Genomic DNA, 26,311 nt, shown 5'->3' with positions numbered 1-26,311 from the left:
TTAAACTTAAAACTGACTATATGAGAATCTATGTTACATAAAAGGCAGATTTCTATCCCTGAAAAGTAATTTTGGTTGTTAGTCAAACTTCCTCCCCGCCTTCCCTAGGAGGAAAGTTTGTGGAGATCATCATCACACAGATCACAAGAAAGGCAGGAGAGTTCCTGGAAGAACATTTCCTTTTGTTGGAAATGTCTGAACTATTCAAACAAACAGACAAACAAACAAACAAACAAAGCAACACAGAAGTGTGACCCAAAGTCTCGTGTACAGCTCTTAGGTATACTGTATTTGAATCAGGACTGAAAACAAAGGTGAAATGCTTCTGCTCTTATTTTTAATTTCAGAACAGCAACAGGAGAGCACTAACCTACAGGTCATCTTGGTATTCCACGTACTTTGCTGGGATGGCTTCCTTGAGATGAATTGCTGCACCACCCATTAAGGCAAATGTTGGGTACATTACGCCTGAGCATTCCACCTCGCACTCGTACAGGCATTTCATGTGGCTGGCATCATAAAAGCCCACCTTGCCATTGTCACAGTCAAGGCAGATCCCCATGCAGGAGGGCAGGGGAAGGATTCTTCTTGCTGCATCCTTGGGGTCAGCAGCTTCCTTCGGGTCAGCAGCTGCCTTGGGGATGAAAAACTTCTTCATGCCCACAGTGACCAGTGTGAAAGGCTGTGATGAATCCAAACAGGCATCTTCACTCCCACTGTCATGACCACTGTCTTGTTCAGATCTAGAACAGAAAAACAACCATTTGCTCTTGTCAGATTCACAAATACTGTCTGCAGTGTGAGCTAGAGAAAACATTTCTGTAAGATGGGTAACACTATACAAACACCAAAAGCTTGTAGGGTAAAAATGCAACAGTGCTGGAAGGAAAGACATGTTTCATAAGTGAACAGCCACTTGGGCTGCTTGAAACAGCTGACAGGAGCTGAATTAACGAAGGTTTTGTTAAGGAGCTGTTAAGTTCCAAGTTTATCTAAACCTACTTATGCTAGGTAATGATTAATGAACCTACCAGGTACAGTAAATTAGGTAACTGGACAGATAGTTCTGCAAATATGATTTATCATTACAGGCAGGATATGTTTAACTTTATTTACATAATATTAAATAACACCAATAAATACATCTAACATTACTCTTGTTCTAAGAGGTTTCCATGCAACTGCCATATTACACTGACTACACTAAGCAACTTAAGATAGGAGCATTTTTTTCAGTTTTATTACATTGCGTAGGAAGAAGCCAGCACACCTGTTAAGATATGAAACTACAGTCTTCAGACAATACCTTCCCAGCCTTCCATTTCTAGATATATCTGAGCTTACTGTAGCTGTAATTGAGAACTGGAAACCTTTGTGCTGGTTTCTTCACAGTATTCTGACTTCTGCTCAGCAGCAATCCAAAAACGATATGCAAGCAACTTGGAATCCATCATGATGCAAGCTACTACACAGACAACTCTGTGAACTTTGTACCTTTGAGCAGATGACAATCTGCCACGCTAATGGTCTACCTAATGACAACCAAGAATTGCTTCAGTCTCACAGCTAATGGACTTCTTTCCACCTTCTTGCTTTAACTGATGTATCTCAATATTTGTACAAACCTGACTTCCTTCCAAAAAAGAAAGATGATGGGCTCTCTACTGAAAGCAGGGAACAAGAAAAGGAATAGGACAACCTGCATATATCATTTGCTTCAAGCTACTTTCCACTGGTTAGGTTCAAGTTTGTTAATTGAGACTACATTTGCTTTTAAATTATTAGAATAAAATAAAACAAAACAAAACAAAATAAAATAAACCCAACCATCTTCTTGTACAAAACACGTTTCATGCACATGCCTGGAATTTACCTTGGGCTTGTCACATCATGTGTATTGTGGAAAAATTTCTGTATCCTGGTGCTAGAAACAACTCCCACTTTTACCAGGTAAGAATAAGCTTCCACATGAAAAGCCCAGAAGTGCTTCCCTTTGGCAATACCAGTGTCACCAATGATGTAATTCAGGGTTGTGTAGCATCCAAACTGCATGCGTTCAGCTCTTAGCAGTAAAGGAAATCCAGCCCTGCTTTCCACAGACGTTCTTTCTGGGTTCAGCAGGAGACGTTCACTGTTGTACCCGCATTTGTCATCAAAAAGAAAGCTAAGAACTGAAAAACAGTATTCCAAGAGTCTGCTGTTAGTTAAGCATTTTTTGGCTTTCTGTGCTTACAAACTGCATGTTAACATACATCGGCATTAGAAATTCTCACTATGAAAAGCTATTAGGGTTGTCATGCAGGCTAATAATCGCAGTCTGATAATTAACCTGTTTATTACAGTGCTTCTATGCATATACATACAACCAATAATGGCACAGAAGTCTGGGAACTGTAGGTGGTTTCCAGTGCAGGTGGACATAAGAAAAGCCAGTACCTGGAGCAGGAGGGGTACGCAAAATAACTTCTTTGCTCCACGAGCTATACATGGACCCTTTGTATCCTCGAACTCTAAAGGCGTAGCTACTGTCTTCATCAAGATCAGGTATGACTTTGCTCTTGCTGCAAACTTCAACCTCCTGCCACATCACACTCTCCTCTTCTCTACTAAGCTTGCGATACTGAAGAACGTACATATCAGCAGAGTCTGTCTTCTTGGAGGACTCCCAGCTGATCACAGCTTTGTTATACATTCTGCATTGCTCCTCATTGATTTCTGGTACTTCCAGACCTGGAAGGCCATAGATAGAGGAGAAAAAAATCCAGAAGTTTACATATTTAGATATACATTGTTTTAAAGTGATCTATACCTTCTCCACTCAGGAGCTTAGCAGCGTGGAAAATAATTTGATTTGCACAGTTAAAGGTGACACTGCCTGTGTTCCTGCACACAAATGAATTCTTTAGTTTCTGCTTTTAATTTGGAAGTTGTGCTATTAATTTGTGCAAGCTGCTGGAAAAAAAAAAAAGGCATTAAAAATGCCCACTTTTTTTCTGCGCACACAACAAGCTTCCACTAAGATTTAATTGTCATTAACTACAGTATTTTAGAAACCATTGTAAACTGGTACTGAAGTTGATGACATCCCTGCTTGCCTGTCAGAGCAAATAGGTAATGCTGATAGGTAATGCTGTGTGGATCATGAAGACAGAAGGATCAGTGCAAGTCAGGGCACCTCACTCAGATCTGCAACTGCAGCCCTGCATAAATTCTCACCCTTTCTAGAGAAGCTCTTAAAGCTGTAACTCAACAAAGACTTGATGTTCTCACAACTTACCACTGGAATAGAAGGATAAGTCATCAAGGATCACTTCTTGCTTGGTTGTGTCCACCACAAAACCTTCAAAAGAGCTTTCAGCTGCTGGCCGGAAGCTCTTCAGAGATTCAGTAGCTTTTTGGATTCTAAAAGCACAGGAGTGGAGGGATGGCAGACAAAAGAAAAGGGAATGTATAAACGCACATTTCTGAAAACAAAAATGCTAGCTTTTACTTACTGAAGTCACATTTTCTTTACTAGGCAGAATTTAAATTCAAAGATTAAAATCGTTATGCACATGAAGGTAAGGACAGTGAACAAATAAAAGTTCAAATAGCAGATTATCTTCAAAGTTTTTTGCATTCTGTTCAAAGAACAAAACAGATGTGAAGTGCTAATGGAGACCAACTATTAAATCAGAAGTGTAAAGTCGGAAGAGACCTGTTAGATTAACCTGCAAATAGCTGATATAATCACAGTGCAAAGGAATGCGTCAGTGAGCTGAACAGACTGCTGTTCCACTGCAGTTCTACTAAGCAGGGCTAGATGCTTTAGAAGGACAGAATCCCTTTGGTGCGCTACTTCTGAACACACACTGTACCACAGTAATCTCTTCTGAACTGCAGCTGGACTGGTTATGAGGTTCTGCAATAAAAGGTACTACACCCAGAACTCTGCTAGCAAGTGTTAAGATAACCTACTTGACCAGACGTCGTGCAGCAGCAGAACCTGTACCTAACCCAGACAATAACCAAGATACCTGACGTGAAGTTGTTTTGCTGTTTGAACAAAACAGGACTGATCAGTTTCTTTAAGCACTTCTTGAGCATATCCTACAAGGCCATTATTTTCCAGGAGACCTTGATATTCTTCTGCTTGGGTTCGCAATTTGTCCAGCCTTATATTCTTAGACACTTCAATTGCCCTAAGAGCTGCAGACTTCTTCTCCTCCACGATATTAATTAATTTCTCAAAACTCTGAGATGCCTCTTCTTTAGCTCTTTCCCCATTGCACTAGGAAAGAACAAAATACATTTTAAACCAATCTCATTGCTCTGTGTCTGTGTAAGGAAACACAAAGGTTTTTTTTACGCTCTATAACAGCAATTCAACCATCTGCTTGGAAGATTTACAGCTTTGTTATACTGTTAAAGAATGAAAAGAGAAGCAACATTGCAAGTTAGTATATATTTACTATCTTAACACTGAGAATGAAGAGCAGGAAATTATTTCTCAGATTATGCCCTGAATTATACAGGACATTTCTCTGCCTAAACAGCTCACGGAAAAGCACTGTAGAAGGTGGGTCTGAAGCCTTCATGCCCAAGAGACTTCTCACTATAAAAGGCTGAGAAGCAAATGGTTAAAGTCCCAAACACTTGGTAGGAGAAAAGGAGATGCTGGAGGAGGAGACCTTAGCAAGGCAAGACACTACTTCTCCAGATGGATTTCTTTATCTTCTCAGACTATGAAGACCTGTTCAGCAACATCAGAAGAACTTACTGGGGGAGGGAGAGATGCTCAACAAGGAGTCTTTTGGGCAGTGGGAAAGTGAGACACCTGAAGACCCTCCAAACCATGGACCAATTTCCAGTGTATTCTAAACCCCAAACTGCACTTGAGCAGCTGTAGTGTCATATCTCAGTCTGACAACCACTTGAGACCCCAGCTCATTTCTGGCACATTCTGAAGGACTGTACATGCTCAGCCGAACTGCACATATTGTGACTTGAGCTCCGCTTTAGTGGGGGAACTGTGAGCACATGAAAGTCAAAAGACTGCAAAAGGCATGTGTGCTCAGCAACACAGAAACAATCCTGACTGCTGTGACACTGCTGGATCCAAGGGCTGTAATGCAAGGCCTATCATCATAGCTCACAGCCAATAAGATACAGACATATAAATCTAAGTATCATAGTGAGATCCAAGCAAATATTTAACTGAGTGCTTGGTGTTGTTTCATCTTAATTTACCACAGGGGATCTCAAACCTTGTGACATCTGTATGTTTCCCAGGGTAGCCCAGTGTCACGTCGCAACACCCAACTCCCTCGGAGCAACAGGACCACTCTTGACTGCCACCTCAGATAGATGCACAGATATGATCTGCATCCAGGAAAGGGCAGGGCCAGGAGCTCCTGCAATTTCTGTCAGTTTTGCATTTTGCATGCAAAGAATATCCCCACCTCTGTCTTCTATGCAGAGTTTTTTATCTTAACTCTGACTTCACTGCAGCATCCTCAAAATAATTTAAAAACATAAGCAGTGCATTGCCTTTGATACAGAGAGCTTTAAGTCCAACTCATTTATCTTTGGAGTATTAAATAAGCCTTATTTCAAATTTACACTGGAAACCAAAACTTCCCCTTCCTCTGTACACTGCCTAAATTTCCCACACTGTTGGAATGGCTTTAAAGTGAGAAGACTAACACAACTTTTACAGAAATTGTTTCAAATTAACCCTCCAGCCCTCAATATAGCCAGTGAAACACTGCGCTGGAAACAGCTCCAGCCCTTTGTGTGTCCCTTTGAGGACTACCCCTTCAAAACAGCAAATCATTATTACCTCTGTTTCTTTCAGCAGCAGACCCAGCTGTGAGATGTGAGCTTTTACTTGGCTCTCCTTACTGATGAGATACTCTATATCTTTTGAAAGCTTCTCCTATTAAAATAGAACAGCAAACAATCAGATCAAGGACTTCCAAACCAAACACATCAACAGCAGGAATAAGTCACTCAGTAAATATTCAGTTTACCTTGTAGCAAGGCTGGCAGCCTACTATCAGTGAAAGTCATAGAATCAGGGAATCACCAAGGTTAGAAAGACCTTATCTAGTCCAACCATCCACCTACCACCAAAATTTCCCACTAAAGCATGTCCCTCAGTACAGCATCTAAACATTTCTTCAACGTTTCCAGGGATGGTGACTCCATCACCTCCCTAGGCAGCCTAGGTCAGTGTCTGACCTCACTCTTAGAGAACAAGTATTTCCTAACACTCAACCTGAATCTCCCCTGGCACAACTTGAGGCCATTCTCTCTCATCCTATTGCTAGTTATACGGCAGAAGAGGCCAACCCCCACTTCACCACAACCTCCTTTTAGGTAGTTATGGAAAGCAATAATTTCACCTATGAGCCTCCTCTCATCCAGACTGAACAATCCCAGCTCCCTCAGACACTCCTCATAAGACTTTTGCTTCAGACCCCTCACCAGCTTCATTGCCCTTCTCTGAACACACTCCAGGGCCTCAATGTCTTTCTTGTATGACAGCCCCAAACCGAACACCATACTAAAGATGCATCCTCAATGCTGACTACAAAGGGATGATCACTTCCATGTTTCTGTTGTCAGCAGTGTTTCTGATACAAGCCAGGATGCCAGTGGTCTTCTTGGCCACCTGGGCACAATATTGGCTCATGTTTACCCAAGCACTGATCAACACCTCTAGGTTTGTTTCTTCTATGCAGTCTTCCAGCCACTCCGCCCCAAGCCTGTACCGCTGCCTGGGGCTGTTGTGGCCAAAGGCAGGACCCAGCACTTGGTCTTGTTGAACTTCATCCACTGGCCTCAGCCCAGCGATCCAGCCTGTCCAGATCCTACCCCCAGGCAGAGCAACACTTTCTCGGAACTTGCTGTCATCTGCAAACTTACCAAGCGAGTACTCAATGCCCTCATCGAGGTCATCAGTAAAGATATTGAAGAGGACAGGCCCCAGTACTGACTCCTGGCAAACACCAACTCATGACTAGTCACCAGCTGGATTTAACACCACCAGTCTCTGCGCCTGGCCATCCAGCCAGTTCTTTACCCAGCAAAGAGTGTATCAGTCCAAGCCATGGGCTGTCAGCTTCCCCAGGGGAATACTGCAGGACACAGTGTCAAAGCCTTTGTAAGTCAACGCTGTAAAGAACTGTTGAGTTTCCCAAAATGACCACACTGACAGATTCTTTTGAGCAAGCAACACAAAGCAACTGAAGAAGGCTCATTCCTTCCCAGAGATGTCATCTTCTCTTCAGCTGAGGAACCAGAAGCTCAAGAACATTGTTACAACTTACAGAAAAGCCCTGCCTGTTATAAATTCATTTCTAGTAAGATTTATTAAAGAAATGAGTGGCTCGAAGCAGAGCTTATGTGTGTCTCTGCACTTCCCTATTTTCAAAAGATAACAACAGTACAGCTTTGCAAATAAGCAAGGAGGTCAAAAAGCAGAAAGGAAAAATATTTCTCTCTTTTTTTCCTTTTCTCTTTTTTTTTTTCCCCATTCTTTCCCTCTTCCCCCCCCCCTTTTTTTTTGTGGATAAGAGCTAGAGAAGAAGAAAGGGGAAAAGATAGCAGCAGTCATTTTGTAGTAACAAAACAATGTTTGCAAGTCTTCTTTATTGTACCGTACTTAGTCAATTAACAACCATGCAGCTCCAGCAACACGCAAAGTCACACGAGACACTTCAGTTTCAAATTGTTTTGACGTGCTTTTGAAATGTCAGTTCACCCAAGATACAAGGGAACCAGCCTGAAATTACCCAGTGGTACCAGCCAAACTGCCAACTATTAGTGGTTTAAACTTTCTGGAGGGGTCAGTACTGCTGCACAAATGGCTAAATTAAGGGGAAGCACTTTGAAAGGGTCACAGAAAAATTATTTTCTCAGATATGCTAAGTCACATTAATATGTACACTAACAGAGCTTGCACAACAGCATGCCTCATGACCCATGTCCTCCAAGGACATGTGCAGGCTTCCTGCCAGAGAGAGTTTGCACTTACAACAGAAGCTCGGTGTACTTTCTCTTCTTAAGTTCAGGTCAAACAACGCTTACTGTTACCTTCAGAGTTTTATAGGCAGTGCTCATTGCTGTTATCCTGTGGTTTGCATGAGATCCACCCAGTTTACAGAGATGGCAGACAGGCCTTCTGCAGATTTCACAGTACATGTTCACTTTCTCCATTTCATGTTCTGGACACATCAGAACCTAAAAAAGAGAGCAAAGAATGAAAGACTATTTCCAAAAAGAAACCATTAAAGCAAACAGCCGTCCCAAGGCAGCATCTGATTCCTCTAATGGATTTTTCATATATTCAACTTACAGGCCATATGTTTATGTTTGTCCACAATTTTATGTCTATGTACACACCAAGTAGCCTCCATATTGCAGTTAATCATCTTGCTAATCTCTGAAGTTCTTTGCATGCTGTAAAATACCTGTAGCCATGTTCAGAACTGTGAATGCAATATATACAACACACTCACCCTCTCAAATTCTACTGGCTGCAGGTTAACACCTCAATTCTCTCTCAAAAGAGCTACGATTTGTCTCTTAAAGCAAGAGTTGGCATAATACAGGAGCGATTTAAATCTAAACTAGGCTCAGAACGGCTACATAGCTACAGCTCTTGGAGCGAAATACAGCCTCTAACATCGCTCACAGTTTAAAGATAAAAAGCTCTGTTTCATTTACTGTTTCCCATCTGATTCCAATTACAATTGTTCACTCAAATATCAGCCTCAATATTCTGAAAAGTCTGGCACTAATAATCATCTTTCAAAAACTGAACATGTATGATGGAGTAACTGCTAAATGAGGGAGAAAAATGTCCAATTCCAAGCTCAAAGAGCAGACATACACACCGAAAAAGGGGGTGAGGAGAAAAACAAAAGAGCCAAAATAAAGACAAAATTCCAGTAGCATAAATATGGACACACGAAATGAAAACTGCTGGCCATCCTTGAAACCAGCTCTCAAGACCATATTTTATCTTGGCCTATGGTGAGAGGCAAAAGATACTGGTCTCACTAGCACCCTGGTATAGAGTATTATCATTAAGCGAAACACATGATAAGCTGCCCAACTGTCACTCTCTAGTTGATTTAATTAAAAAAAAAAAAACAGGAAGAAGAAACTTTCAGCAAAATCAGCTGTGGCAAAAGGCATCTGCAAAGATCTGCAATCATCTCCTATCCCACGGAAGTCATTTTTTCCACAGCACTGTCTGGCCACACTTAACAGAAACCAAATATTTTTATTTACCTCTTGCGTAAATCGTAAGTGTAGCCTGCAAACTAGAGACAGAAAAAGCAGATTATCTTGTCTAGCTCTCTAAAAATTCAAGAACAATCAGTCTACTGTGTGCTTCTCACATCCCCACCACACACATTACAAAGTGCTCTGCAGTCTAGTTTCAAATTAATGATACAACCAGGAACATTATTTAGGAGACTCACAAATACTCTTTCATTCAGTTCTGATCTTAACAACGTACTGTAATTAAAAATGCACTTTTCTTTCCTCATACTAAACTCAGTCCTCAAAAATAAAATGAGAGATTTACTATTGGTAAACACACTTAAAGCCTTCCCCACGCTTCTGTACAAGGCACAGAAGCAACACAATAGGCCTACTTTTAATCAAGTTTTCTCCCACACTCTGGCCCCAAATACATGGAGTGATTCACCATGATACCACCTGCATGGGATCAAAACCTAGCAACATCCAAGCACTTCTGGAGTGCTTCATCAAGTGAGCACTGCTGCTACTAGGAAATTCACAAAAGTCAGCCCACAGCACAATTCTTGTCACCAAACACATGCATGTAGCTAATGCTGGGACACTAAGACTTACTGTGGGTTTTTGCTAGAGAGAGGGCAGTTGTGACAATTGCTCCTGTTGTGTAACTTGAATTTAATTAGGTACACCCATGTCCTGCATCACACTTAGCAAGAGAAACAAAAGTGACAGCAGCTTGCAGGCACTGTGTTTTGTCTGAACATAGCAGTAGTTTGCAAAGTAGAAAATTTGCAATTGCATTGTTGTCTTTAGCTACAAAGAAGGATTAGAAGGGAGCACCTAAAAGCAGCAGAGGCCTGAGCTCTCACCTCCAGCTATTATTCAGGGCAAGGAGGAATAAGACAAAAAAGATGCTTTGCATAGGATTAAGCTCAGGCTCAAAACATGCAAAGGGAACTATCCTCATGCGTAGGTTTTGTTTGGTTGTGTTCCATTGGTTTTTCTGTTTGCCATACACAGGCATGCTCCTTGACATGACATTTAGAATCACTGCCTATTCTGAGTTGAAAGGAACCCGCAAGGATCACCGAGATCAACTCATGCCTCCACACAGGACCACCTAAAATTCAAACCCTGTATCTGATAGATTTGCTCAAACACCCCTTGAACTCCAGCAGCTTGCAGCCATGCCCATTGCCCTGGGGAGCCTGTTCCATGCCACCACCCTCTGGTGAAGAATCTTTTCCTAACATCCAGTCTGACCCTGCCCTGATGCAGCTCCTTGCTGTTCCCTAGGCTTCTGTTGCTGTCACCAGAGAGCACAAATCAGCACCTGCTCACATTCAGCCAGCCATCAGCCACCGGATCCCTTTCTCTGGGGCTTCTCTCCAGCCTCTTATTCCTCACTCTGTACACAAACCAGGCTTATCCTGCTCCACATGCAGAATCCAGCACTTGCTCTTGTTAAACTTCATGCAGTTGGTGATTGCCCAGACCTCCAATTTGTCAAGATCCCTCTGCAAGGCTCTCGAGGGAATCAACATCTCCTCCTAATTTAGTGTTGTTTACAAACTCCAGTACCTATGGACCATAATGCCTTCTAAAACAGTTTCCCATGAGACTTTGCCAACTAATTCCATGAGGTGCCTGAAGTCTATTCTCCCCACATCCAGGGTTGAAGTTTTGGTGGCAGTTTTCCTCCTTGCACCAAATATTTTTAACTCAATACTTCATGGTCAGTGCGGACAAGACAGCCCCCAGCTGCCAATTCACTCAGAAAACCCTTTCTGTTTACAAGCACCAAATCAACAAGGTTGTGTTTCCTAGAAAACTCCCTTAAGACAATTGTGGGTGCTCAAAATCATTATGTCTTAAGGTAAATGAATAAGTATATAAAAACAATCCATTAACTGAAGTAAAACAAAATGCTTAGAGTCCCCTTCAAACATGTTCAAGCCACTTTGGCATCAACAAACAAAAGCTTATCATTTACTCAAATGACAGCAGAATAAAACAACAGTGGTCCTAAAAATCAACTGCCAGAGCACAAACATGTCTGCAGCTATACATGAACACAGCAATCAAAATTCCCTAAGATCCGGTGTACTTACTTTAAGTCTGGTGTTAGTGGTTGGTCCAACGTACTCATGCTGAGCTTTTACAGTTCCCCAGGGATGGTGCACCTTGAAACATTCATTGCAATAGCTTGCACTGCAGTCCATGCAGCTCTTTGTGGATTCTTGAGGCGGAGGTTTGCAGAAGTCACACATAATAGCTATGGCTGCCCTGGCTGCCTGTCGGTGTCGCTCCACAATTGTTTCCAAAGTGAAATTTCGAAATAAGCCATTGACACCACGTTCTCCAAGATCAATATCATGCAGGCAGCCAGGACAAGGAAACATGGTTGTTCTAGGAGTCAAAGAGTTGTGTTTTCTGCCTGTGTAGACAGCAAATCTTGATTAGTAGGAGCATAAACAGAAGAGTTTCAGACAGTAAAAAGAGAAGCGCAAGAATTCATGAACCAATCACAAATTATCATGGGATGTCACCAAACTAATACAATGCTAATTCATAAACACTCTGCCAAGCCAAAGAGAATAGATTTGCCATGACAAGGTACTATAATGTTTGAGAGTAGAGAACATTACGAACTATTCCAAAACTTAATTGTGTCAATATGAAGTTAACTGTTCCAATTCTATCTTCTGCTTCCTGCAGCTGTGCTTTGTGTCAACTTTGCCAACAATACTGTTTTTCCTCAGAGCATGTCCTGCACTGCCAGGCATAAATAAAAACAATTTCTCTACTACTCTGCTGCTCAGAACTCCTCAGCATCCCTGCATGAAGCACAGGAGGCCGGCTGCCCCAGCTTGTGGCCACCTGCTTCAATGAGACTGAGGGTTCACTCAGGAACAAATGTATACCTTCCTAAGCCTAATAACCTCCTATGTTAGTTACACATCATGGGGAATGTAAAAATGGCACTCCTTTCAAAGATGATGCAGCAGTTTGTAGTCTAGTTTGGGATGCATCCAAACGTTGCCTTTTGAAACACTACACATGTACCTCTCAGGAACCAGCCAGCATCAGGCTAACTGGCTGTCTAAAGAGAGACTAACAGCTTGTAATGCATTCCAGTGAAAGACACTTATTCTCACTGAGAGCAGCTAATCCCAGTTCAGAGCTCCCTGAAGTTTTCTTCAGCTGACTTATCTGGGTTATCCCAAGAGAAGCCATAAAAAGAGGAAAACAAGAACTTGCTATTTCCAGTATGAACTATCAGCCAGAACTGTTAGTCAAAATGTGCAGAGGATGACAAAGCTTTTCTCTAGCTGAACAGCCTTCATAAAGGAATAATGCTTAGAAAACCCAAATATAAAGGCTTTTACTATGATGATCAAGTTTGAGAGCTTCCTCCACTCTGAATCAGGGAGCCACAGATAGTGTGTAACTATCTCTTATGTCTAGCTCATTTTATTTTGAAAGGGGACTGTGGAGAAGCTCCAAATAGCTGCCCACAGTTTTCTCCTCCTCTCTAAAAGAAAAAGACTGAAGGCTCAAATAAAACTGCAAGCTAGAAGAGCCTCTGGAGCATGTGCCAAACACTGCTCAAAAGCTATGAACAGCACAGTGTTCTTAAAGCTAGCAAGCAGGAGTGCATCCCTACCTCACTCTTGAACAAGGAAGAACAATGATCACAAAGTAGTCATTTATGCACCTCTGTAGCAGGCAGAGCCAGCATGTCAGCCTGATGCATATTCCCTCTACAAAGAAAAAAATCCAACACCCTCTGCAGCTAGACCATGGTTTTAAAATCCCTTAGAGAGGATTTCATTTTGCTGTAGTTAACAAGTTCATAAAGGATGTATAATTTTAAACCTGAATTCTTAGTCCTGAAATAAATGAATTCTCCAGAAAGAGAAGTTTGTTCTTAGGTGTATTTAGTCATTTTCTTCCTTGCAAAGGTACTGATGTATCATTTATTTTTGAGCACTCCTTTTACACCAGCTAAAAACGTTTGGCTTCCACTGCTCTTCTGTGGCTGCTTCACCCAACACTTCACAACTCACCTTCCTACCATGCCTCTTTCAGCCTCTCACCATCTCTCTCAAAGAAGCAACCTAAACAATACTACCATAGGAAGGTGGTTGTTTTGCAAACCTTTGAAATGTGCCCCATGATAGTCATGTATGACCGTCAGCTAAGAAGCCAAAACCAAAAGGTAAGTAAGTTTGTGCAAGCTGGCAGCCTCAGTTTCTCAGTCTCGTTCAGTCTGAAGCCCTCCTGTACATACCAACCACAGTACGGCTGACTCAAGTCACCATACACAGCTTTATGGCTAAAGGAAGCAGAGGTTTGGTGTGGATTTTGTATGTGTGAGATTTGGGTTTTGCTTTTTTGTTTTGTTTTGTTTGTTTCCTTTTGGTTGGTTGGTTTCTTTGTTTTTAACATTTGAAATTTTCCTAGTACTTACTGGAAGCAAATTAATTACCCAAATTGCATGTGCTGTAGTACCTGTAACTTGGCATACACAGCAACACACACATGCAAGGACAGGAGCAGCAGTGAGACACAAACTTTACCTCAAATGTAAGCTCTAAGCTTACAACATTCCACACAGACACCTTTCACACAGATACCTGCAATGGCCTAAAAGAAAAAGAGAATTCTGCATACAGCACCATGCAGTCAGCAGCTACAGAAAGGGACTTGAACTATTTATTAAAACTAAAAGAGTAACAGCACAGCGTTGCACGAATGCCTACAAGCAATTCACTACAGCAGAGAGCAAGCAATGGCAAAACACGGAAGAAGGAAAACAAAGACAAGACGGTGCAGTGGTCAAGTTTAAAAATACAATTTGAAATTCTCATCCAGGAGCATGCTTTTGAAGTCTGGGCAAAGCAGCTCACAGGTGGGACTGGTAACACAGAGGTGAGCTCTGCTGCAGTCCAATTGAGGCCTTTCATTCTGCCCATCATGGGACAAAATTACTGCCATCACAGGCCATGCTTGGCAGTGTCTGGTGACACTGCTGGTAGGAAGCCATCCAGCATCAGGCAAGCCCTGCTTTTCTTAAGATGTCTCATCCCTTTTCCCTCACTGTACTCTAAGAGCCTGGCCTGATTTTTCCCTGTTTTAAAACCTACAAGAGTACTTAGCAGCACTGCATGCTATGGCACATCAATATTTAGAGGAAGAAACTCTCTTTTTGCCTCTTTTAAAACAATGTTAAGATACCAATACACAACAGGAACTAGCCCGATTTCCTGATTCCTGCTTATAAGGTTTGTATGCTTGCATTCTAAAAAGAAAGCACTCATGAAGTGATAAATTACTTGGAGCACTGTCATTCCTAGCTGTCTTGAAGTTTGCTAAAACTGAACTGCAAGCATTCCATGCAGCAAAGCAAACAAACAAACGAAAAAACCTACAAAGAAACAAAAACCCGCACATTTTGTAGTCACATTAGATGTGTGGCCAAGAGGAACTTCGATCCATTCCACACTGTCTTCTACAGTTTGCCAATCCAGTTTCCAAAGAACAACTATACACTCTATATATTCTGTGAAATACTAGGAATTACTACAAGGAACAAGTAGGACCGCTTGACCTGTAATGAATAACTCTACCAGTAATTAAAGAATAGGCACAGCACGTGCTCATACTCAGTCTCCAAACTCACAAATATCAGAATAGAGACTGATGTAGAATAGAGACTTCAGGAGACTGTGATGACTCAAGGCAAAGAGCAACCTTGGGTAGGTCTTATACAGACACTGTTATATTCCCAAGAAGAGATGCCAGCATTTCAGAAGTAGAAGAGCCCAACCTACAGCTGCAGGTTTGCAAAGGGATAAGATATCTTAAAGATAAAAACTGTTTTCCAAGTAAACTATCACCAGCATTCTGTGATTATGGAGACATGAAAATTAAATGTGTGAGTTTAAAAAAAAAAAAAAAAAAGAAAAAGAAAAAAATGAATATTTTAAAAGTCAACTGGATTCTCCTACAAGTTTTTAAAAATGTAAATGTCTATTGCCAGCTCCGAACTCAGCTTTTGGACGGATGCTTAGGCAGAAAGAAAAAGCTGAGAGATGTGGCTACAAAAAAGTACTTTAATCTCAGCCAAATGAAGACTGTTTTCTGCAAAACGAGCAGATGAGGACAGGCTTTCTGAGAACTCAGGTGGAGTCCTGTGCTGTTGCTTTCTTTTCTGACACCTTGGGTCTCTACCTGCTGCAGATGAATGCCCACATTCTCCTAACTGCTGCGTTCCTCACGCTGAGTGTGAAATGCAGGTTAATGTTTGCTTCAGCTCATTCCTTCCTTGAAAGGAACATTATCTTAATGGCTGCTCACGTGCCTATCAATACTACAGCAGTGTTTCACATAATTTTATTCTGACAAAGCATTGCACAAAAATAAAAACAACACATTAAATTGCCAGATCCAGAAACACCTATTCAGTTATAGGTGTAAATTTCAGTCTGCTTCTTTATCAGGCATAACTAAGAGGGCTCAGAGAAAATGAAGAACTCTGTTTCTGTTCACAAGTTCTGTGAAAAGGTGACCTATAATTGTAAAAAAGATCAGTGTAATAACTATTCTTCACTTCTAGTAAAAAAGCAGCTTTACTAAAAATGGAGCGTGTAAGCTCCTGGAAATTAAAAAGCCTGAACATAGACTCTTAGGGCTCTTTCTGTTTGTTTTAAGCAGAAGAGTGAATTTACATTATTTGAACCTATCAAGCATGTCCAGCAGTGCACAGACACAAAAAAATAGCTCTCACCTTAAACCCAATGCCAGTCCAGTCGACCTTTAAGTCAGAATGAAAAGCTTTCTTAAGATCTTTGCTGTACCTTTGCTTGCTGCAAAAGCCACTTTGTGGACTTGACCACTGACAAATCTATATGCTAGCCAGCAATACTTGAGATCTGAAGACCTCACTATCTAGAGCCAAAACAAGATGTGAAGCATTTCTACCTCTCCAACCAAAAGACCTCCTCTGTGAGGCTGCAAACAATGAACAGAAAGTTGTTTAGAAATCAGAAAGTGAGATATACCATTGGTTTACAATGGTTCAAATGAAGAGTGTCGGCTGTTGTCTCTCCTGGATCTGCTAAAATACTGCAGGACTGAAACGAAAGAATATTTAATTCCCAGCACATGGTGACACAACCGTAATATTCAAGCAGAAACACAAAGGGAGAAAAAAATATTTTAAATACCAAGTTCTGCATCATCCAGCAATGCTACACAAATGGTAACACAGCCACACTACATGCTTCCTCCTAATTACACCGACATAATAATTACTCTAATATTACAGAAGATGCATTGGAATAACAAATTGATTTTATTCCCATTCAATATGCAACAATTTATGCAAGCAATACTTTATAAAATGCAGTTAAGTTTTTTTGAAAACATTGTGTTGGATTTTAACAAGAACATGCACTCCCACTTCAACTGAAAAGCAAAGAGTTCTACTGGTTCTGGCCTTTTCACATTAAAGCAAATTGTTTTTATAAATGCAAGCTGTGTATGCACAACAAATAAAGAGTTCAGACCCATTCTTTCCAGCATCTCAAACATCTAAATACCCAAAACTTTTCTAGCACCCAGCGCTCCTTGTGGAGACAGCAAGGATTCAATAAGGACAGTTAGTGAAAAAATAAAGAAAACCTAAAGCACAGCAGAAGGAAGAGGTCATCTATCTAAGTTGCTCCATAAGTAATGCCTCCCATTTACTTCCACAGAAACAGCAGAGACACAAAGAACGCAGTAACACTACTTGATGGAGCACATTCTCTGCTACAAAACACAATTTTTCAACACAGTCATCACCATTAGCCACGCATTTTCATCAGCAGTGAACAGGAGCCTGCACGCTGCACTCACTGAAATCTGCAGCAGCAGAGGTGATTCTCTGCTTCACAGCTGCTATGATGGAGTTGCTGCTAGAAAAACGTTGCCCAAGCAGTCAAACTTTCACTGTGCTAGCATCCACTGTTTGGTCTCCATTAACATTCAGCAAGCATCAATGAATGCCAACAGGAGCATTTTCCACGTGGAGGAATTCAATTAGAGAGCTTTGCTTCATATGCATTTCCATGTCAGACTGCCCTCTCCCGCCACCTGTCACAGAGCAACAAAGTGTGACACGTACTGGTGGGAAGGGTCAGCCTCTCCTGCCATACCACCAACCTCTGATGTTGTGGGCCAACTGACAGAATAGGAGGCACTGCTTTTGGAGCAGCCCTCATACATTTTCACACACAGTGGTTTGACAGCTGACGTGCCCTGCACTCAATGACATGAAATACCCGTGTTTCTTTCTTTGATAAGTGAAGCTTCACTTAGGTTGCTGTCTTGTGTCTTTTCACTCTCACTAAGTTGTTTTATTACAAACCCCACTGAAGGTCACAGAATAAATTAAGTCAGGGGATGCCCTGTACAGTTCATTCAGCTGCAGAACAGTGATGCACACTGAATACTAGCAGCACCAAACTTCTGACAGCCAAAAGCTCACACCTCAGAGAGCAGTGTGACCACGGTATCTGTGACATCAGAAGCAAAAAAAGCAGAGACAGCATAACCTGAACATTCAAATGTGTTCTTTAAAGCTCCCATTTCCATATGATTTTCATTTTGCAATTCCAAAATGTCTGGGAAGACAATTTGCCTATGACGTGCCCCTGCCCAACAGTCATTAGGGAGAATGGAGGGAAAACAACTCTTTCCCAGCCTCAGCACTCTCCAGTTCATGGAAAGGGTACGAAGACATTAGCAAAGCATTTATCTCTTCCGGCTAACAAGTCAGATCAGGAGATAACACATATGATACTCTATCTGCTGGAAGGGTGGCAGACTACTGTGAAGATGACAGCATCTGCATAGATGGCATCTTATGGCATAGATCTCAACAGCGCAGGAACATCACAAATGGGTCTTTCCTGTCCTGCTGTCAGGGGTGTCAACAAAACAGTACATCTAAACCCTGTGAAAAAAAAACAGCCAGCTACTACTGCAGAACTGGGAACTGAACCCTAGAAACGCTGGCTACTGAGTCTCTGAAATCCTCCTTCCCCCCAAAACATTCACGTAAGGGGATGTGAGAGCATTTGGTTTCTTACAGTCATCCAGCGCTAGCTCCTCAGAGGAGCCTCTGCCTCCTTCAGCATGCAGGGTGGATTGTGCCACACATTAAGATGGGCTGCATCACATCAGGTCCTTGTTTCTACTAGTGATGGAGAGCAAGATGAAGGTGGGTTAACAGGACAGAGAGGAAGCGCAGCACAAGAAGGCTGCTCCCCATGCACAGCCTCTTCACACTTCCTATGCTGTCTCTCACAAGGTCACCCACGGTGCGTTCACTACCTTCCAGGCACCCAGCCTGGGGCTACGATACCCACCTTGTCAAAGATGACAGCTGCAAAAAGCCATGGAGGCTCTCAGTCCATGCATGCAAAGCAATGCCAGAACACCAGGTTTACTGTGGGGGGGGAAAGTGAGCAGACCTCCACTTGGAATAACACAGTTACCAGTGGGCTCCTGTGAAACTGCAGCTGAGGAAGGCAATTGACTGTGCATAGAGATCAGTCACCTCAAGGCTGTCCACACCACATCCTGGAACAGGGCTGGAATGAAGATAACTAGCAGTTTGATTCCTTCAAGCAACAGTCAGCCAAGCTATGGCAAGCACAGCATTTACTTATCAGACTCATTTCAGGGAACAGCTGAATAAATCAAAGCGTCACATAAGTGAAGGCAGTGGCATCTGGACTTTGAAAACTGGCAAGGGGACAACTGTGAACATGAAATGCAAATAGACTCAGGGTGTGTCTTGCAAATGACCCTTCTGGAGCACTGTGGAATGTGGTTTTATAGTGGGCAATTTTTCCAGCATGAAGTCTAAAAGCAGAGATGAGGTTTCTTTTAAGATGCATGGCATGCATAAAATACTTCCAGTGTATCTGCGTAAAATCTGATCACCTCATCCCTGAATTACAGAGGCAGCTGAGTACAGTAGGAGTAAGAATCTGTATAGCATGACACCACAAAGAGTTACGAGTCCTCAAGCTAAGTGCACCTTAAAGCCTTGAGCAAAACACTGAAAGAGACTGCTAGCACAATCTCCTAATAGCCACATCCTCCAGTTCTTCAATCACCCAATAGTCGCCATCTACGGAAAACAATTTACTGCAAACATCATGGAATGGGCAGGACAACACTGTCGTTTGAGAAGTCCTCAAAGACTTAGAAGGAATTCCAAACTACAGAATTCTGCTGGTTGAAATCTGGGAGGACAACAAAACTGCTGACATCTATACCTTGGTGCCCAACAGTATTTGAAATAAAGAGGCAGTGGCTAGAGATACTGACAGGATGCCACAAAGACAAATGTGTTCTGTGTGAAATGCCTTGTCTTTAAAATTAAAACCTTCCCACTGTTCTTATCACAGAATGAATGAGATCGTGCTATCCTAAGTCATCTAATTAACCACATCAGAAGAACTGAGATGACATTTTAGCCATGCAGATACCATTCAGCTCAAGTCAATCTAATACATAACATTAGAAAAACATGCAAAACTGTGACACGTACCTGATCTACTAATTCTGTCAATCTTGTCCATGCTAGCAGAAGAGATTCGGAACCGCGGGCTGCTCTGATTTGAGGATTCAGAACCTGCATCAGCAAATGAGTCTTCAACTGTGAATAGTATATCTTTCACACATTTGTGACACAAGTTGTGTTGACAAGGAAGGATCAGGGGGTGGGTGAACAACTCCTTGCATGCTGGGCAGATGAGTTCTCTTTCAATACTTTTGGTAGCAACCTTTGACAGAAAGAGGAGAAAACCAAGCAGAAAGCACAAGCTGTAAGACACTGCATGTTCACACTGACAGAATCATAGAATGGCCTGAAAGGGACCACAGCGATCACCTAGATTCAACATTCTATGTTGCCAACCACCAGAGCAGGCTGCCCAGAGCCACATCCAGCCTGGCCTTGCATGCCTCCAGGGATGGGGCATCCACAGCCTCCTTGGGCAACTTGTTCCGGTGCATCACCACCCTCTGTGTGATGTTGTCCCTGCTCATGTCAGCAAACCCCAGCTCTGCAGAATGATGGTTGGTTTTAGCTGTCTTGAGGCAGTGCTCCGCTTAGCACTGCAAACAGATCTTTACTAACATTCATCAGAGCGCTCCTTGCAGCTGAAAAGCACGCGGCTTCTATGCGAACTTGGTTCATCTTTAGGTTATGTCTGCATTGCAGGGAAGGAAAGAAGACATGTAGGATTAATTGCACCTAGGGACGTAGTGGAAAGGAAGCAACCATGCTTCTTAACAATAGCAAGCCACACATTTAAATCGGCTTGCTTGCTTTTCACGAAGGGAAAAATGAACAAACAAGTGTCCAATTGGCCAGACAGCCGGTTTCCTCGCCGTGCAGCTCGCCGGCGGGCAGCGGCGCTGCCGTGGTTTGCCCAGCGCAGCAGCTGGAGCCGAACACGTCCGGGACGTGCGGGCGGCAGCGCAGCCCCGACGCGCGACAGGCGAGCCGATCCCCGCCGCCCATCACCGGCAGCACTGCGCTGCCCGCCGCCGCCCCGCTCTCAGATCTATTCGCAAATAACCTCCGAGCCGTCAAACAGGTAAAGGAAAAAAAAAAAAAAAAAGAAGAAGAAAAAAGACAGCAAAATACAAATACCCCAAGCGCGGCTCAGCCGACGGCCCCCGGACAAAGCCGCTCCCCCGAGCCCCGCGCTCACCTCCGGCTCTGTCCCGTCGCCCTCCATGCCGGCCCCTCCTCCTGCCCCGGACTCAGGGACGGGACGGACCGCTGCGCTCCGCGCCGCTGCCCCGGCCGCAGCCGCGGCAGCCCACAATGGCGGGCGGTGGGACGCGGTACCTGGCAACCGCTGCGCGCCGCGGGGGGCGGCCACGCCCAGAGACTGCGGGGCAACGGTCGGCCGGCAGGGGGCGCCGCGGAGTCGGGCTGCTGCGGGGCCGGCAGCGGCGCGCGCCGGCTTTAGAGCGGGACGTTAATTACCGTCTGCTCCGCGTCAAGATGTGACAGGAATGAGAGGCTTTTGGAGCCCTGCAAGGGTCTAAGCTGCCCTCCTGCATTCATACCTTTTTACCTCGGTCCGCCCTAGCCTCGAACTACTGCAGCCACCGTGCCAAAATCCGTATTAGCTCCAGGTTACCGGGGAAATAGAACAGTTAGGGTTCTCTGCCACGTTAGGGAAGTAACAGCAGGAGCCGTGGCCAGAAGGGACTCCTGCTGCCCCTCCTGTTGGCACCTGGAGGGGTTGGTATGAGCAGGGTGGCTGCAGCAAGCTGTTGTCAGCTGTTTCCAGGTGCACAAATGTCCCACCTCTTCTGCTAATCTTTGACATCAGCAAATCCCTGGGAGGAGTCGAGGTGGTTCAGCCATCCTGTGCAGCCCATTCCTGCTTGCATCAGGTCTGGCTGGGAGCAAAGTCACACCAGGTAGCTGTGAAACTAGCAAACCGGCACACCTCTGAGCCTGGAGAGAGCAGGGCCTGTCACCGTTTGCTCTTCTCCCTAGGGTTAGATGGTACTCATTAATTCCAACAGTAATACGGAGCAGTCCCCTAAGTGCTCATCTGTATTAATTACCAGTGCAATCCAAACAAGGATGAGATACTGGGTTTCAATTAGCTGCAAGAATCCTACACTTGTACTTGGTCACTGACGAGGATTCTGCTGTATGAAGCAGCACAGTGCTGCCCTAAATAGCTCAGGACATCCTGGCAGCACCTCCATTGCCTTCTGCATCCACTTTCAAGGCTGCTATCAAGCCCTTGTATCCAAATTTTCCAAGACTGTTTTTCTATCATGCTTTTCCAACCAGGGTTCCTCTCCTGAGCTGCATGCTGGCTGGCAGCAGAACCAGTGTGTACACAGCAGGAATAGAAGAGGGGACGCCTGTGAGGTTTGTTCCTGACCTGTTGGACAGAGTAGGCACTGTCCTGGGAACTGAGCCACCAGAGAGACCCTTTTCTTTCTGAGCAATGGAAGTAGGCTATGTTGGGATGGATGCAATGGGGTTGTAGCACACATTCATCTAACTGTAAGTTGTCTGCAGTGGGATCTTCTCAGACCTGAGGAGCCCAGCCTTGAAGATCACTGTTTTCCCTAGGGTTTTCTCAGTCATGTAGGCTGAATGACACACAGCTCAGCAGTAGGACTGGGTTTGATGCTGCCTTAGAGAAATGTGCCTGCTTTGCCTTGCAAAGGCAAGCTCACCTTTGCCTTCTTGATGATTGTCCTTCAGCTGTATCTCACTGACATGGGTGTATGAAAATGAGAGTAAGGATAGCGTGAGGATTTCTGGCCTTAAATATAAAACTATCAAGCCATGGTGCTCTGGCTTGAGTTGTTTATCTGCCCTGCAGAGATATGCTACAAGCCCATGATCTTCATGGTTCACTGAATTTTCTATTGAATCCCATAACCTGATCAGCTGGACAGAGCAATTTTGGAAGGTCACATTGCTGCTGCACACAGAGTGCTCAACCAATAGACTGTGCTCATCAAACTGCCACAATAGTAAGATAATGCTCAGCCTTGGAAAGTATTCGCCTTTGGTTTGTGTATCTTTGCTTTGTCACCGTGTGCTGTGTGCACTGCATTCTGCTTCATGTCTAGGACACCTGGCAGGCAAAAGCATCAGGCATACAAGGAGCAGCTACAGGCAATAGCCTACAGAGCAGACGCTGCTGTGCCCCTCCATCCTTTGTAATCACTTGCTGAGCAAATGAAAGAAATGCCATGAAAAGGCCTCCCAGAATTGTATGGAATTCAGACCAAATGCCCTACAGTTCTGCGCAGAACTTGTATTGTATCTCCTAACAAATATTACTGTTTAGCAGAAATGAAATGCAATAGTTATTTTTAAAGGGTTTGAAATTTAAAAGGTGGATGTGTTTTAGAAGTTCAAATTACAGGAAGTTCATGCATGGACTCATTTTCTGACCCCAGAGGAGACATGGTGTTAAGATTATGAGCAGTACAGACATGAAAGATGGCAGGGCTCTCAGAGCTGCTGACAAGGAAGGGGACAGGCAAAGTTGGGCTCCCCATGATGACAGTGATGGGACCAGAAAGAAAGGAGGGAAGGCAGCAGGGCAGACCAGAAGCCTTCAGCAGGTTAAGAGTGGAGAACAGGCAGAATTTCAAATGTTCCTAACATTATTTTCAGGAGGTTCTTATGTCCATATCATGTGGAGTTTCGGGCTTGTTTCTGGTAGCATCCATTTTTCTAGATGTATTTTTTTTTCTGGAGAAATATCATTTAAACTGTTTGTTATAAATCACAAGCCACAATGAGAGTAGGAAGAGACAGCAGAGCGGTGTGAATGAATGAGGAAATAGCAAAAGACAGAAAGACAACAAGTTTGTGAAGCAGCGTTCCCCTGGGGAATGGCACTATGCAATGATTTGCCCTGGTTGGGATGCTGACAAGTCAAGCGGAAAAACAGTATGACTGCCAGAAGAGATCATGTTCCCAGCCCCCAGGATCTGACATATGGGGAACTGTACCCCTGGGACATCACTGCAGAGAGCAGAGTGTGGCTGCAAGGTGCTGCCAGCACATCCTCTTTCTTCAGCAGGAGTACCTTGCATGAAAACCAGCCGTTTAGCAGTTAATGCACAGCGCATTAATCCTGTAAAGTTGTGTTTCAACAACTTGATTGATGTGAGAGGATGGGAAGGGGAAAACTGGAGCAGCGCGGTCTCTAAGCAATAATACCCTGCCCCCATGCACATGTGGTTTACTGTGCAAAAGTGTCCTTTTGCTGGCATGATTTATGTCACCTGAGAAAGAAGCTTCATTGTCCCAGCAGAGTATCTCTGAGCTCCTGGTAACATCAATAAACTACAAAGGATCTGTAATCTAAAACCCCAGTCTGAAGATAGTGACATGCAAAAGGAAATGCAGCAGGTGAGAGGCCTCTGCACAGGGCCTCGCAGAGCCTCACACACAGCACCCGTTGCTATGGAAAGTCTGCTAAGGCCAAGCAGCTGCTGTGACTCCTCTTTCCTTCATGAATGTCAAGAATCTCGGGGGATGAGGCTTGGCAGGGTGATGCTCTGTGTGCAAAGCACCGAGCTGTTTTCAATAAACACACACATTTCGCTCTGATGTGCTAACTCGGCTGTCTATCGCAGCATATGTTCTTATGGAGGGAAGCCTGACTCAAGCTGCCAGCACAGGCTGCACAGCTGCAAGAGACAGGGAAGCATGCTACTTCCTCACAGGGAAATCAGGGGAAAAAGGAGTTTCTTGCCTGAAACCCTTTATAATTTTGTGTGCTGTTGCTCTGATATCAGGACAACACTGATAACCATCACAGTGCCTGGTATGATGCTATGTCTTGGTTTTAGGAAAAAAACTAATGCTGATGGCACACGGAGGTTTTAGTTGCTGCTGAGTAGTGCTGCACAGAGCCAAGGATGTTTCAGCTGCCCACACTGGCCTTCCTCTGAGGGCACTGTGAGGGCACAAGGAGTTGGAGGAAACAGAACCAGCACAGCTGCCTTTAACTGGCCAAAGCGATATTCCATACCATATGACACTGAGCAAAGACATTGCTGCCCAGGCAGAGAATACAGTGGTAGAAATACATCACATAGATGCCCGTTTATCCCAGAACTGGGCCAGCAAAGAACATCAGAACAACAAGCATGTGAATCAGGCTGCTCGGATTGAAGTGGCTCAGATAGATCTGGACTGGCAACGTAAAGGCTGTCACCCTAAAAAATCCATCCATAAAGTAGATGAGATGGGAGCAAGACCCGGCTGTCCAAACTGGCCCTGGAGCCTCAGGCAGAACTGCTCCCAGCTAAGGAGAAGCAGAGAATTGTGGAGGAAACCCCTCTGTCACCTAGCTCCAAGGGTGCACACACAATGCTTGGGAGAGGGGCAGGGTGGGCATAAACAATTGCATGCAAAGACATCTTTGGAGGTGACGCAGTCTGCCTCTGGAATGCATCCAGAACAAACAGAATCTTCCCAACACCTTTTATAAACACCTGTGTTTATCGCACAAGCTAAAAAACGCAGTGCCCACTTCATATTTTTTAAACCCATCACAGGAGAACCTCTGAATGAGCAGAGGAGTATTTCCTCTTGTTTTTGTTTTTTTCTTTCTTTTCTCTTTTATTTTTTTACATGCAACAGCAGATACGAGAAGCTGTTTTTTTCTTCCCCCTTTCTGTAAGAAACGCACATGTCAGTTTCCCTCAAAATGTTTTCAAACTCCGAATCATTTCCTGTTGGTGACATTCTCCTCTCCAGCACTGCCGACACCCCAGTTGTGACTGACAGAAAAAGCACCCAGTACCATGCTGACATGGTGTGGTCAGTGGCACTCACTGGTTAGCATGGGGACAAACTGCCAGTGCAGAGGGCTGCTGAAATGCCTGGTGCCAACTCAGCACCATTAGCTCAGCTGGGGTTTAGCTGACAGCCTCACAAGAGTGCTGCGAGGGTTAAGTGAGCCAACAAAATGCAAGTACTCAAAAATAGAATGGAATGGAACAACAGAGGGAACAGGGAAAAGGCTGCAGTGAGAAGGAAACCCCCATGCACCAACCGACCCTCTGCCAGGGAGCCCTGGTCCCTACCTTGCCCCACTCCAGCATTTCCACGAGGTACTCGAAGTGGCCATGTCCAGCCATCCCCAGCATGGCACAGCTCTCACCCAAGAGCAGCGGGGGCCCGGCAGGCATCTCTGGCACCCACAGCCTGGTCTGGGCTGAGGGTGGGCTCGGTGGCTGGCTGGGTGCTGCCATGGCAGCCAAGTGCTGTTGTGCAGGTGGGCTCGGTGCTGCCTGCAGCCCACAGCTTGTGACCAGCGGTGGGCATGCTGCTGGGCAAAGGGACGGCTCGGATGTGCATCCCAGAGCACGGCGCATGGCGAGGTGCACAGCGGTGTGCTTGTCCTGAGGCACCACCTGGTCTGATGAAATTCCAGGTTTTGTTTTGAAAATGCATGTGGGCATACAT

The 26,311-nt window shown here is 44.1% G+C and overlaps 1 protein-coding gene across 1 annotated transcript; it reads right to left on the bottom strand.

Annotated features, from left to right (window-relative positions):
• Positions 1-370: 370 nt before the first annotated feature.
• TRIM36 (tripartite motif containing 36) lies at positions 371-26,311 on the bottom strand (the record flags this gene model as incomplete). Its single annotated transcript, XM_079548809.1, is given in 13 exon segments — positions 371-743; positions 1,874-2,171; positions 2,437-2,730; positions 3,278-3,402; positions 4,017-4,270; positions 5,822-5,917; positions 8,080-8,226; positions 11,370-11,695; positions 16,246-16,275; positions 19,871-20,105; positions 25,930-26,249; positions 26,252-26,290; positions 26,293-26,311. Coding segments are annotated over 13 exon segments (2,556 nt in total).

The sequence above is a fragment of the Tetrao urogallus genome, assembly GCF_951394365.1.
Source record: "Tetrao urogallus genome assembly, chromosome: Z".
In the NCBI taxonomy this organism is placed as follows: Eukaryota; Metazoa; Chordata; class Aves; order Galliformes; family Phasianidae; genus Tetrao; species Tetrao urogallus.
Note: the sequence above shows the minus strand (reverse complement) of the source record. Positions and strands in the feature narration are given on the sequence as shown.